The 13,708-nt window shown below is 31.1% G+C and overlaps 1 protein-coding gene across 2 annotated transcripts in view; it reads left to right on the top strand.

Moving 5' to 3' along the window:
- Positions 1-12,661, top strand: part of LOC124360834 — a 44,972-nt gene extending 32,311 nt beyond the window's left edge. For both annotated transcript variants that reach the window (XM_046814788.1, XM_046814779.1), the window contains exons 7-9: positions 75-157; positions 4,684-4,908; positions 8,653-12,661. In XM_046814788.1, coding sequence (XP_046670744.1) covers positions 75-157; positions 4,684-4,908; positions 8,653-8,880 — 536 coding nt within the window. In that variant the 3' untranslated portion in view covers positions 8,881-12,661. The remainder of the gene's footprint in view (positions 1-74; positions 158-4,683; positions 4,909-8,652) is intronic.
- Positions 12,662-13,708: the final 1,047 nt, after the last annotated feature.

Here is a 13,708-nt window from a genome sequence, read left to right as displayed (position 1 = left end):
TTTCTATAAATAAAATGATATTTTCAATAATATCAACGATCATATCAAAATGATAATTATCTTTATATTTTTAGATAATCTAGAACTTCTTGAACGGGGTGAAATGAAAGATTTTACCGCTTTTGAAGAAGAGGAAGTTGAAGAAGATACAGAAGAGGTAAATGTTATTATGGTGGTCCTGGTTTGAAAGTAGGGTTAAAGAATTTCCAATTTAACAGGTAAAGTTATTGTTAAGAAGCCCTTTATAACTCTTAATTTCAGAACCAAGCACTTGAGGACGACATTCGAACCAACACCAGAGATCGGACAGCTGGGTTGCTTGTAGAGGTGGAAGTGCTCAGCAGTCATCAATTAAAGGGAAAGTTTTACTCTTCGTTGCTTAAGGGCTGACTGTACTGGTTTTTATCCCCAAAGTTAACCCATTGCAGGCAGTGAAAACTCTCAGATCTTGACACCCACCAACCAAATTAATATATGGCAGCAGCAGACACTGCGGCACATACACAGTTTACTCACAGTAGTTATTTATTATACTAATTGCTATTCTAGAACATATTTTTATACAGGGTGATTACCGGGAAATGCATGTTTTTGACTTGCGTAGTATACGAGTGGGTACCCAAAAAAAACCAGAATTATTTTATAAAAATTATATATTATCAAATTTTTTACAATACGACCTTATCTCCTTCAAAATAATCTCCATTACAACTAGTACACTTGTCCCTACAGTATTTCCATTGATCAAAACATTTTTTGTAGTCATCTTTAGAAATGGCTGCAAGCTCGAGCTTCGTTTTTTTCTTAACCTCTTCAACGCTGTCAAATTGTTGACCTTTCAAGCCTCTTTTCATGTGCGGAAATAAAAAAAAGTCGCATGGAGCGAGGTCAGGCGAGTAAGGTGCGTGGGGCAGCGGAACCATGCCGTTTTTGGCTAAAAACTGCCTAACTGAGATGGCTGTGTGTGCCGGTGCGTTGTCGTGGTGGAAGAACCAGTCTCCAGTCTGCCACAAATCGGGTCTTTTCTGGCGAACACTGTTGCGCAATCTTCTTAAAATCTCCAAATAAAATGTTTGGTTGACAGTCTGACCTGGAGGAACAAACTCAGAATGAACAATGCCTTTAGCATCAAAAAAGCAAATCAACATGGTTTTGATGTTTGATTTGACTTGCCGACATTTTTTTGGACGAGGAGAAGATGGCGACTTCCATTGGCTTAACTGTTGCTTTGTTTCTGGGTCATAACCATAGCACCATGTCTCATCACCAGTAATTACCTTTTCCAGAAAATCGGGATCATTTTCGAGATGTTCTTTCAGAAGGCGGCAAGTTTCAGCTCGATGTGCCTTTTGATGGTCAGTCAGAAGTCGAGGAACAAATTTGGCAGCAACCCTTTTCAGTCCTAAATCTCCTGTTAAAATTTGCTGAACCGAGCTCCAAGTTAACCCACTACTCTCTGATAGTTCCTCAATTGTCTGTCGACAGTCGGTGAGCACAAGTTCACGAATTTTCTCAACATTTTTGTCCGTTCGAGAGGTTGATGGACGTCCAGAACGAGGTTTGTCTTCAATCGACATGTCGCCATTTTTAAATCTAGCGAACCACTCGTAGACCTGAGTTTTCCCCATAGCATCATCTTTGTAAGCTGTATTCAACATTAAAATAGTTTCTGCAGCATTTTTACCAAGTAAAAAACAAAATTTCACAGCTGCACGTTGTTCACTTAAACTTGCCATGACAAAAAACGAAACAAGAACAAAAAAGGGTTAGCGAAAACAGTCACTACGAACGAACAGAATGCACTAGGACAACGGAACTGGGGTCACTGAGCTCGCAATGGGTTGCGCGACACACGCCTAGCGGCAGGAATGTGTACTACACGCTGCCGGCTGTCAGCAATACAATTCCGGTTACTTTTGGGTACCCCCTCGTAGAAGGAATATCGGTCGGCGACGGCCGGAAGTTGTCGCGCTGTGGAGGGGGGAGTGTGCAGTTGTAGTAGTGGTGCAGTTTCAATTGTAGCCGAGATGTGGAACCTTGAGCATTGTAAGTTTGTCATGCGACGGTTTTACGCAAATTGTGAATCAGTCACTCAGACTCAGTGAGACTTTCGTGCACATTTTAACATTGCACGGCATGGTGCTATCCCTGATCGTAACATGATATTGCGTTGGATACATAATGTTAACACAACTGGAAGATGTTTGCTTAAGAAGAAACCTCCTGGACCGGCAACGACAGTTAGTACCCCTGAGACAGTTGAAAGAGTGCACCTTGCAACAGTTCAGAGCAAGTTTTAAAGAACACCTTCAACACTGTATCCAAGCAGAAGGCGGCCACCTTAGAGATTCAATTTTTAAACGGTAAATTGTAAGTAATTTTATTTTGAAATTGCATATTGTGTACACTGTTTTTCCACTCATAAATACATTTTTTGCTTTGAATTGCCTGAGTATTCATTATTTGAAAAACATGCGTTTCTCGGTAATCACCCTGTACATTGATTATATATTTCTTAGATAAATACTTTTGAAGTAATAAATGTGAATCCAAAATATTTTACTCGCATTTATTTGAAGCTCTGATGTGAAGTAATTGAAAGACAAGTGAAATTCAAACACATTTCGCATAGTTCTGGATTTTACACTAAGGTTCGGAGACAAACTCAATTAAATCGTTATCCTCTGAAAACAAATTATCGTTACCACTATTATTTCGAACAATCTTACTTTCTAATAGTCTATCAAGTTCTGTTGAACAGAGGTTGATTAACCGTCATTTACAAATAAAACTAATTTAACAGAACATCAGAGCTCATTCTACTAGATGTGTATTGTATTGCTATGTAAACAACAAAACACCAAACCTAACTGAGAGCATGTATTCTAGTGGCAATCTTAAGAAACAAATTGATCCAAAACACAGACCATACGACATAGCGTGTGTTCCTTTCGTCCTTCAGTTCACTAAGCAGTAGGACAGTCACTCTGTACCACAATGGGTTAAATCTCAAATACTTATAAAACGTTTAATTTTTATTGTAGAATTGTAGGAAATTATCATTTTAAAGATATGACTGATAAGAATACAAAAGTTATCACAATATTTTTATTGTTTATTTAGATTATCAAATTATAAGATAAACAATAAGTAATCGCCTCTATACCACTAAAAAGAAGACGCCTGAACATAGACATGTCAGACACATGGTGATGCATGAACACAGATAGACATAGTTAGTAGGACGTGCAAGCAAAATATTATTTATAAAACTTTGATAAATTGTTAATTTTTTTATTTATCCACATGTTTTCATTAACAAAATACAACAAAAATGTGTATAACGATCAGTAATTTGTGTTTCAGTAATTGAAAGAAAGACATGCATCATCATAGAACTCATTGTCTATTTAGAAATTAAATTTCATGCAAAATGTAAAGTTTATAAATGTAATCTCTTTTTAATTCTATCTTGCCACATGATTCATTTACATTTTTGTTCATTGAGTTACATTTCATAGCAGTGTTTAAATAATAAACATTCTGATGATGTAGGTAGAGTACTAAAACGCAAGACTGCACTGAAACCAAACATTGTCTCTGACTTTTAACATTGATTTTTCACTCAGTTAACAAAAATCAGTATCACTACGGTTCAAGATTTGCACTATGGTGGAAAACTAACCTATACAGGATTGCAATCTTAAGTTGAAATGAATAAATCATATCAAAGTATTGTGGCATTTATAACAAAGATGTGTGTCAGTTTTTCGCAAACTTACTACTTCTAAAACATGCACTTAACAAAACTAACACTAATTATTATAAATAGCACAGATCACAGTATGTCTGCTTGCTTGTTAGTTGGATGTGCTATTTATTTTTGAAAAGGATTTAAAAGTATGATTCTTTAGATAAAAATATATGAACACATTTTCTACAACTATTCAAAGGTGTTTTAAAGTTAAAGCCTGGCTGAAAAAACTACCTCATCACTTCATTTACACAAGTCTGGTAGTCAATCAGCAATATCAGTGGCAAAACCACTTTTACACATCCTTATACAATATTCTTTTGTGCAAGATAGACAAAAATATGTGCAGTTAGTTACTTAATTGTGTACACGTACAGATAGGTGGAAATCCAATCATCCCCACAATAGAACCAGTAGCAATGGATATGTCAAAAAACCCCTGTTTCCTTCATAATCCTTCAATTGCCAAAAACAAAACTTCAAACAAAGAGGAGACCGGTCACAGGTCTAGATTACTGGTAGTGCTACACCAAATTTGTTTATTATCTAAAAAAACTATCTTGATTATAGTTTTCTAAAAAAATATTTGTTGTTAAATTATTAATTATTTTATATGTGGCTTAGTTTATTGCTCAGTTTAAACATTTAACTTAAAACAGGCTCAAATATTCAGAAAAAACAAGAGTCAAATCATGGAATTCATCAGTCATCAGACTGTAACAAGGAAAATGTTTGTTTTCACAGTTTTGAAATTAGTATAGATATGATAGGTTGTGTAGTTAACATGTATAATAAATTATAAAGACATTTACTGCATACATTTTCTTCATTCTTCTTTCTATTATATTAATACATTTATTGATAAAAGCTTTTTGTGATAACATGAGTGAATATTTTTCCTTCATAATAAATTTTTGTAATGTTCTCAGGCCAAAGAAGAAGAGGAAGAAGATGTTGATGACTTTGTTGGGGATGCAGAAGATGAGAGAATTTCCCCTATTGATGATGATAGTGAAGATGAGATGTCAAGAGTGCCTCCATCTTTACAACCTTTTGAGCCAAAGTTTGCCCAGTTCAACAGGCATAAGATGATTGCCAAAAGTAGGGATCTTTCTGAAAAGTCCATTGATTTCAACAGTGATATAGATTTTGATGTAAGTGTGTGAACATTTTGGTTTACGCTTTTATAATTTTAGGTCTACTACAGAGTCTATAGAATGATGACTCTTTAAGCATGTTGTGATATTTTTTTGAGTACTGGCTTGTATAGTATCTACAGTAGCTGACATATCAGTGGGAATGTTTATAATCTTTTATAATTATTTTGATATTATTAACTCTTTACTTTAACACACTTTGGGGTTGTAAAGAACGTTCATCTGAAGTCATAAGGTCTTCGTGATGGCCACCTATTCTTTATGATATTGGATTTTTTTTACTTTTCATTCCTCCCAACTTGGATGGCCATTAAAAGTGGTTAGTCCAAAAACCTCACAAAGTCTTGTTTGAGTACAAAAGTAATAAATGTCTAATTTTTCAATATTTTCATTTCCAGTGAAAAATGCAAGAAATATGTCGGACAAATCTCAGACTAAGTAAATAAAAATGATTTCAATCTAGTTTGGTAAATAAAATTACAGACAAACAGCAGCTGCTTATAATAGCCATTTGATCTTGGGTGTACACAATAAAGCAATAACACATGTTGTTTAAGATAAAACCAGGTATTAATAATGTCATTTTTAGTGCAATAGTTAAAGTTTTAGTTTAACCCTCCGAGTGGCGGTACTTTTTTCTCCAAGTGGCGGGACATTTTTACTGGTTTTGTATGTTCGCAAAAGAAAATTTATATAAAATACTGTGAATTGTATAGGTATGACATATCATATATCAATTTAAACTACATAACACACAGAATAGAATGGTAATAATATGAAACACTTAACCTTGGATTGGTATAAAAAACCAATGGGTTGAATTCCAAAAATAAAAATTCAAATTTTTCTGTTTTATGTTAGGCTGAGTAAATGTTCCTAAATTTAATGTTTTAACACAAATCCAAAATAGCCATTTTGTTTAAAATTTAATTCTGAACAAAAAATATATAGTTTATATGTATTATTCATAAAAACAATACACTATTTGCTGATCGAAACTTTTATGTACACGTTTTTTACTGCATTTTAGTCAATATCAGAGCCAACCTCATTCTTCCTGGTTTGAGAGGCCTCCAGTAATGCTCCAAGTAAGGGGAAACACTCACTATGAATCCCAAAATTACAAGCTGGGCACCAGAAGTGACTTTTGCCCCCTTTTATGGTGTGTCCACACACTGCACAAAGTCTGGTACATGAGCAATCCCGTGAGGAAGATCTTCACTTGGTCCAGGAGGTAGTACAGTTGGTGGATGAACCGTTTGTAAGGGTTCCATTAGTACCAGCATATCTAAATAGTATATCAAAATAAAGTTTGGAATCTGGTCTTTATAACTATACCTAATTTATAGCGTTTAAGTCACAGCATAACATCAGAAATAGCGGATAAAAAGAGGCGTGCGTTAATAGACGCTAGAGCGTCTCTGCCACTCGCGAATGAGATTTAATAGACGCTGCAGCGTCTTTCACCACTCGGAGGGTGAAAAACATCAACTGTTCAGGTTTGTTAATAATTTTGTACTCTTTTCTGTCATAATCAGAAAATTGTTATTAATTAAACTTTAAATCATTTATGAAACTTTGTAAATAAACTGAATATTCAGTGTAAAATAAACAGAGTAAAAGGAATAATTTTAAAATTATGAGGGTGGATCTATTAAATTTGTATTGTAATTAAAAAAAAGAAATTCAGACATCTTTAACCCTTTTAGTGCCACAATTTCCACACATGATGTAACTGAAAATATATAAAATTATTGTACATACCAAAATTTGCTTCAAACTTGTATAATATTAATAAATACTGTTATTCATTTTGGTTTATAACAACCTTTTACATGCATAAGAATATAACTAAACTGTTACATGTATCACAATCCTCATTTCATTACAAAGAAATTACAAGTTATTTTTTTAATAATATTTTCCCCCAGGCACTTGTAAAACTGTGAGAAATGGTCAGGCACTTTATGCATATAACTTAAGGAAATTGCAATGACAGTAAAAGAGGTAAATTAATACTCAAAATCTTAAATTTAAAATTACAATAATATTTATAAATTTTGTTAGTACATGCCTTATGTCAGCAGTTAAAAAGTTTAATGTCTGTATAGTTATCGGTTTTGATGTTGAAACACTGCAGTCATTCATATTAAATATTGCGGAAAACTGGCAATGTTAAAAAGACATTTTTAAACTGCTGTTGTAAAGTACATACTGATTTGAAATAAAAAAATCACATTTTTAGGGGATTTTAGTGAACATTCATCAGTAATGTAATACTGAAGTTATATGTATTAAATGTTCTAAAAGTCTGTGTTAATCTGAATAAACTTGAATGATCTTATCATTAATCCATTCAGGGTGTCCCATAATAGACTATCAATATTTCAGACATTGATTTAAGGCATTAAGAGAAGAAAATGAATTTTCTGTGTAATTTGTGTCCAAAAAATGTTTGTGTTCTGCCTGCCTGTCTGTTTTATAATGAAATATTTATATATTAAAAACAATTTAAGATACAGCTTTGTAACACTTGTTGCTGTTACAGCTTAATGCAAAATGTCTTGAATTGAAAACTGTATTTAATGCACAAGTAATTAATTAAGATATGCGATGTAATACAAAAAAATGATATCTTTGGTACTTGTCAATCTTTCAAGGATTGGATAAGTTATGAACTGATTTCCTAATACTTACTGTTTTGAAGTATCAGATCTTTCAAATGTTTGCAACAGTATAATAACATGGCACTATTCTGTAATATGATCTGTAATTAGAATATACTTTGATTAAACGTATGTTACTTACAACAAAGCGTACTTGAAAATAGAACTAATATTTTTATTTGTAAATTGAAAAACAAAACATATTTTATTACATAAGAATATGCAAACTTAGTTTGGAGAACAGAAAGTGCAATGCTAACATATTTGCTATAGAGTATAATATGAAATGTCCAGAGTATCGTTCAACATCAAAATTATATAGTAGAACGCTTTGATGGTTAAATTAAACTGGATCAAATGCAGTGGTAAATAGAATGGGTTTGTCTTATTTAGCGTAGCATTTTAATGGAATGAACATTATAAACTCTCCATGAATAAAATATATCTTCATACTTTTTTAAAATGAAAACATCTAGTTTATTAGCTGTTTAAATTCACAAATATGGAAATAAAACAACCATGTAAAATAAGCACTTTTGAAAAAAGTATGTACTAAAGCATATCCTAATTATTATTATTAATCAAATGAAAAAGTAGTTTGGATTACATGGTTGCCAACATTTGAAACATTATTGATATTCCAGTACAATAAATATTATATAGAAAAATGTCATAATTTAGTAAACTCTTGGTGGATTTTGACAAATTTAGTATGATGGATTTTGATATTACATTGAAGATATTTTACTAATTGACTAATTGACAGTTGTTTAGAAACTATACTGATCATTTTATTTCTACTTTTCAGTATTCTTAGTTATAGTCAGCATTTATGTACCACATTTTAGTTCTGTAACTTGAACCATTATAAAAATAAAAATATTTTTCTACAAAACACATACAGATGGAAAATAAAGCATTTTTGGAATTGTTTCATTTGAATTTTTGTCTTATTGTACATCTTGAACTAATTTTTAATTTTGAAATATTGGTCACTCGTTAATTGAGCACATTGTTTTTTGTAAGTTATTGTTAAGCTACTTACTTGAACATTGTGTTTCTCATGTGATTACAGGTAGGAGATAACGTATATGAACTGGAAGTGTCCAGTAACAGAACACTGTTTGGTGTGGATGAATCAACCCCTGTGTACGCAGTTGATCCTGTTGATGACAACATTTTAATTGAGTTACCTATGGTTAAGAGACCTCGTGTTCAAGGAAATTATATTTATCAACCTGTGTTAAATATGAAAAGACACAATATAAGTGGTTTTAGGTCAATTAAGATACAGAGTCCTTGAATTTGATTCAGGACTATGTAAGATTTCACTGTACAAAGACTGATAATTTGGAAACCTCTAAGTCAATTATCACACAGTGGTGACTAATGACCATGTATTTTTGTACAAATTGTAATGAACCTTAAGGATAGCATTATTTTTAAAGTACTTTTCAAGAATATTGAGTATAGTGTTATTGTGATATTACTAGTGTGATAGTCATGTATGAAAATTTAGTGTTTTAATATTATTAACAAATTTCTCTGTGTAAAATTTAATTTAATAGTCAATAAGTTATGTCTATGTTGTATGAAAAAATATTTTTGTGTTAAGAAACATACTGCAGTTGGTTATTTTTATAGAGTGATTATAAAAGTATCAGTCTATTTAGTTGCTATTTTGTGTGAAAGACAAAGGTCATAACAGTGAAAATTAATCAGACACTACAAAAAGAGCAATTTATTACAGGTTATGAAAAAGCTTACAAGTTCATATTGATTCATTAATTTCTTTATTTAAAATAAAAGCTTACAGAAAGTTTTAAAAGTTACTAGAAAATTTATATTTTATTATACTTTGAATCACTTTCTATTTAAAAAAAAATTGTTTTTGCTTTGCAGAGTTTTTGGATAGTCCTGTATTTTTTTAATATGCGGCTCGTATTTTATTGTTCCTACTGAAATATCACCTGTAATATATAGTGACTGTAAAAACTATAACTATATCATCTACTCTATACAACAACTTTTAAAAGCTCATTTACAATTTTAACAATTTAGTGAATATAATGAAAAATGATAACTAATTTAAGCGCTCCATTGAGTTCTGGGTATAAACAATTACTTTAAAAAAAAAAAACACTTCATATTCAGGAAGACAGGATTTCCATTTCCATGTTTACTGTACTTAATGGAGTGAGCAGTTAACAAGAAATTAGAGTAGAGGTGTGCAGAGGGGGGTAGATGCATTCCCCACAGTTATTGTGCAACATATAGTTATACCTAGCTTGCAACAAATGAAAGAGTCATGCCCAAGTGTGACTTCCTTCTAGAGATAAACCATTGTCTCATAATTGAGTGTATGCTTCAACCAGAAGGTTCGTGTGCAATTGTGAAAAGAAGCCAAAATATGTGGTGAAGATCAAGTTTTTTTATGTAGGAAATGATTGAGATCCTACAAGCAATCAAACACGAATCAGTTTGAAATAGATGAAATTTATTGTTATCTGAAAAGTCTATGCAATATGGGTCTTACTTTTTTTTAATAAAAGGAGAATAATTCAGTATATATCCTTATATCTGAAGGAAAAAAGATATCCTTATATCCATGTAGCAGAGGATCCTGAATTGATTTTAATAAGGTAAAGCGGCATTTTAATCAAATAGTGGATTATGATAAAACAGCTACACAACTATACCCAAATGGGAGATGAAGACTGAAATTTGAAATGATTTTTGACTCTCTTGCTTGTTATAAACTTGGCAACTACATGTGGCACAATTTCAAATACAACCTCTGGCTGTGTCTGTCCCCTCTGTCTACTGTTTGTCTACGCAGAACTGACATGATCGATTAACCCAGACAATGTATTGGAGTAGAAAATCTGATAAAAAGTTACAAGTAAAAGTAGGCATCTCTGATTTCTTTCGTTATGTGGATAAACTCTAAAATAGAAATTGACACTTTCCTATCTATTCAAAACTATATACACTATAGTTATAGATATAGATACTATAGAGAGAAAAGAGAGAAGTCAAGATATGCATGTTTTAACTCACAATTTTAAACAAACAGTATATGACTAATTTATGAATTTAAAATTATATTGGTTTCCACAGAATGAGGAACTATTAGAAATAAGTCTTAATAATTCAAAAGAATTATTGGAAATAATATGTGCATTTTTTATTCTCTATTATTGTCTATCTAAATATTAAGCTAAAGCTTATTGTACTTACTAGATACTTTTATAGTTACAAGTTATTGTACCGGTGAAAATAGTCAAGTTAAGGCTAATGCTTTAAAGAGCTTTATTTTAGTTAGGTTTTGTTTGAATTTATATAATTGACGTATTGTATTCTAAAAATCACGTATTTTAGAGAGAAAATGTATTTATTAATATTTGATATAATATTTCTACTTATTAGTTAGTAAGTCATCAAATTTAAAAAATAAATAAATATATAGTTTATATTTTTTTAATTTGGCAAGACTAGGAGAGCATAAAATGATTATTGTACACTATTGTAAGGTATTTTCCTGTGAATTAGTAATTTGTTTACTATGTAGTTTATGATTTATTAATAAAAAATTAATGTTTCTCTTTTGTGCAATAAATTGGAAAACAATTTTGTGAATTAAGAGTTTGTAATGTGCTGGTATTTTTAGTTTCACAAGTATTCAGACAGAGGTCAGAATGAAAGTGTTTTGGATTATTTGTTCTTTAAATTATGAATGAGAGTCATTGTAGAGAAGTTGTCATGGTTTAGTTATGTTGTTATATACATGAAGTTTTTGAATAATAATATTTTTTAAATGATACTATTAAAAAATGTCCTATGTTGTTCTGTTTTTTAAAGATAATTTTATTGAATCAACAGGGAAAGTCACGCTGCTTCCACCAGTTTTAATTTAGTACAACCCTAGCCAGAAATGTGTTAAGTTCGTAGTTTAGGCATAAAATGCAATGTTAGTAGAAAAATTGAATATTGATCATGGAAAGTTTACCATGAGGTCATTATTTGTGGTAAATAGCTATTGTAGTTCAGCTCTTTACTTTTCTTGTCTTTTATGAAGAAAATTTGTTAGTGCTAAAGGCAAGTTTGTTATTTAAAAATACATCAATAGTCCAGTGTAATGGAATGTTTAACCCTTTCCACGCCAACATCCGTGTGACACGGACGTCACGAATTTGTTTTTGTAATTTGTTATAGTACATCAGATCGGCATGATATTCGATCTAATGATTGTCTGTTAGTTGCTTTATATGCTTATAACGATTTAATACTCTGTGGAGTCTTTACTTCGGTGGTATTTGTGTTTTATTTCAGCCGTGCGGCAGTTGGATTACTTGTCACAGTCGAGGTTGCGCTGCCGATCGTACTTTTTGTTTACACGTCGTGTTTTATACAGTTCTTTCGTTTTTATAACTGGTTTATTGTTGTTTTATACTTAGTAAAATGAGTAAAAGAAAGTGGGATAGGTCACCGGCGAGTGAAAATACGCTGTTTAGTGGATTAGTTGAAGCCGGATTTAACGTTTTGGAAGACGAACTAAGTGACGATTTTGTTGACAACATTTCACAATCAGAGGATTCCAGTGCCGAAATTGTATAATTAGGTTAAGAATTATATATACTTTAGTGTTGTGTAACTGAAAAGCACCAAATATTTTTTTGAAAATCGCTTAAGTGTGCAAAAAAATGCATTTTACAAATTAAAAAATATTTTTTTAGTGTAACTTTTTTATTACAAACAAAAACTAATAATAAAATAAAACCCATTTTATTTTAAAGATAATTTACTAAGAAAAAGAACAGTACAAAAATCATTAAGATATGTTGAAAAATAAAAAACATTAGGGTTTATTATGAAACCTTGCGGAGAGGGTGAAAAATGCCTTAGCGTTTTTGGCTGGTACTTATAGAAAATGGGCTGGCGTGCAAAGGGTTAAGATTTTCCCATATGTTTAATGTAAACATGTATAAGAGCTAATTTTCTTTGTGTGAAAAGGTATAAACTTGAGCTTGTCATTACTATAATGCTAAAAAGAGGCAGACTTATTAAATTTGTCCTTATTTGCACACCATTTTAAGCTATTTTAACCTTTTTTTGAAAACTAAAGTTTACTAATCATTTGACTCAGTGTGAACTGGAAGGTTAGTTATAGTAATCATTGTTTCTGGGAAATTTCAAGGAATAATAAGTATTAATAAAATATCAATTTTTATAACACAACCGTTTCCTAAAGCTTTTAAATTTAATGTGCTATAAGGTGTATTAAAAATATTTTTATGCTACCTTATGTACCTTGAATGTCTGTAAAAGGTTTATATAGATAACAAGCCATACAAAACAATCAAAATTTTACAACAATATTAACACTGTTAGTGGAATATTTTCAAAACAGACTAAAGTTGAGAGGATGATTATTTCAGAATGTCCAACAAAACATCCCATATACACAAATAAAAGCATATTTCCCAAACACCTTATGAAAACTAATTAGTTGGTGGTGCCAATATTTAGGAGCACTTTGAATACTTTAAATAATGTTCTAATATCTGCAATTTTACTTTTTATTTACAATAGACTGTTATGGATCTAACCTTTTCTAATGACACATTCACACAGGTGGCCTTTACCAACTTCTAATGGTATTCGGATTTACATGGATTGGCAAGTTAAAGTTTGTTAACCTGCAGTAGTGCTCTCAGAGTATTATAACATTTCTTATGAATTCAAAATTTATTATCTATTGCAGTTTATTATCAGTAAAGGTACAAATTAATAAAACACCTGTATTAGGAGGGTTGTAATATTATAAAAAATATTCATTGATAATAATTATTCTCTGTAGTTATATTCTACATGTAGGTACACAGTTTATATTATTTTTTTCTTCTTGTAATGGAATAATTCACATGTAATTTAACAAAAATTTAGTTACTTTATACAGGAAATAATTCTTTACATCATTATCTTCATTTTAATCAATTGTTTTGAACAGAGAAACATTTAAGATTTGTATTTTAACAATAGTCATGGAAATATACACTAGAGATTAATAATAATGGGTGATTCAAAAAGAGCGCCGGTTTTGATATCTCAAATTAAGAGATTTATTTTAA

Source organism: Homalodisca vitripennis, chromosome 1 (genome assembly GCF_021130785.1).
Source record: "Homalodisca vitripennis isolate AUS2020 chromosome 1, UT_GWSS_2.1, whole genome shotgun sequence".
Classification (NCBI taxonomy): domain Eukaryota; kingdom Metazoa; phylum Arthropoda; class Insecta; order Hemiptera; family Cicadellidae; genus Homalodisca; species Homalodisca vitripennis.
Note: the sequence above shows the minus strand (reverse complement) of the source record. Positions and strands in the feature narration are given on the sequence as shown.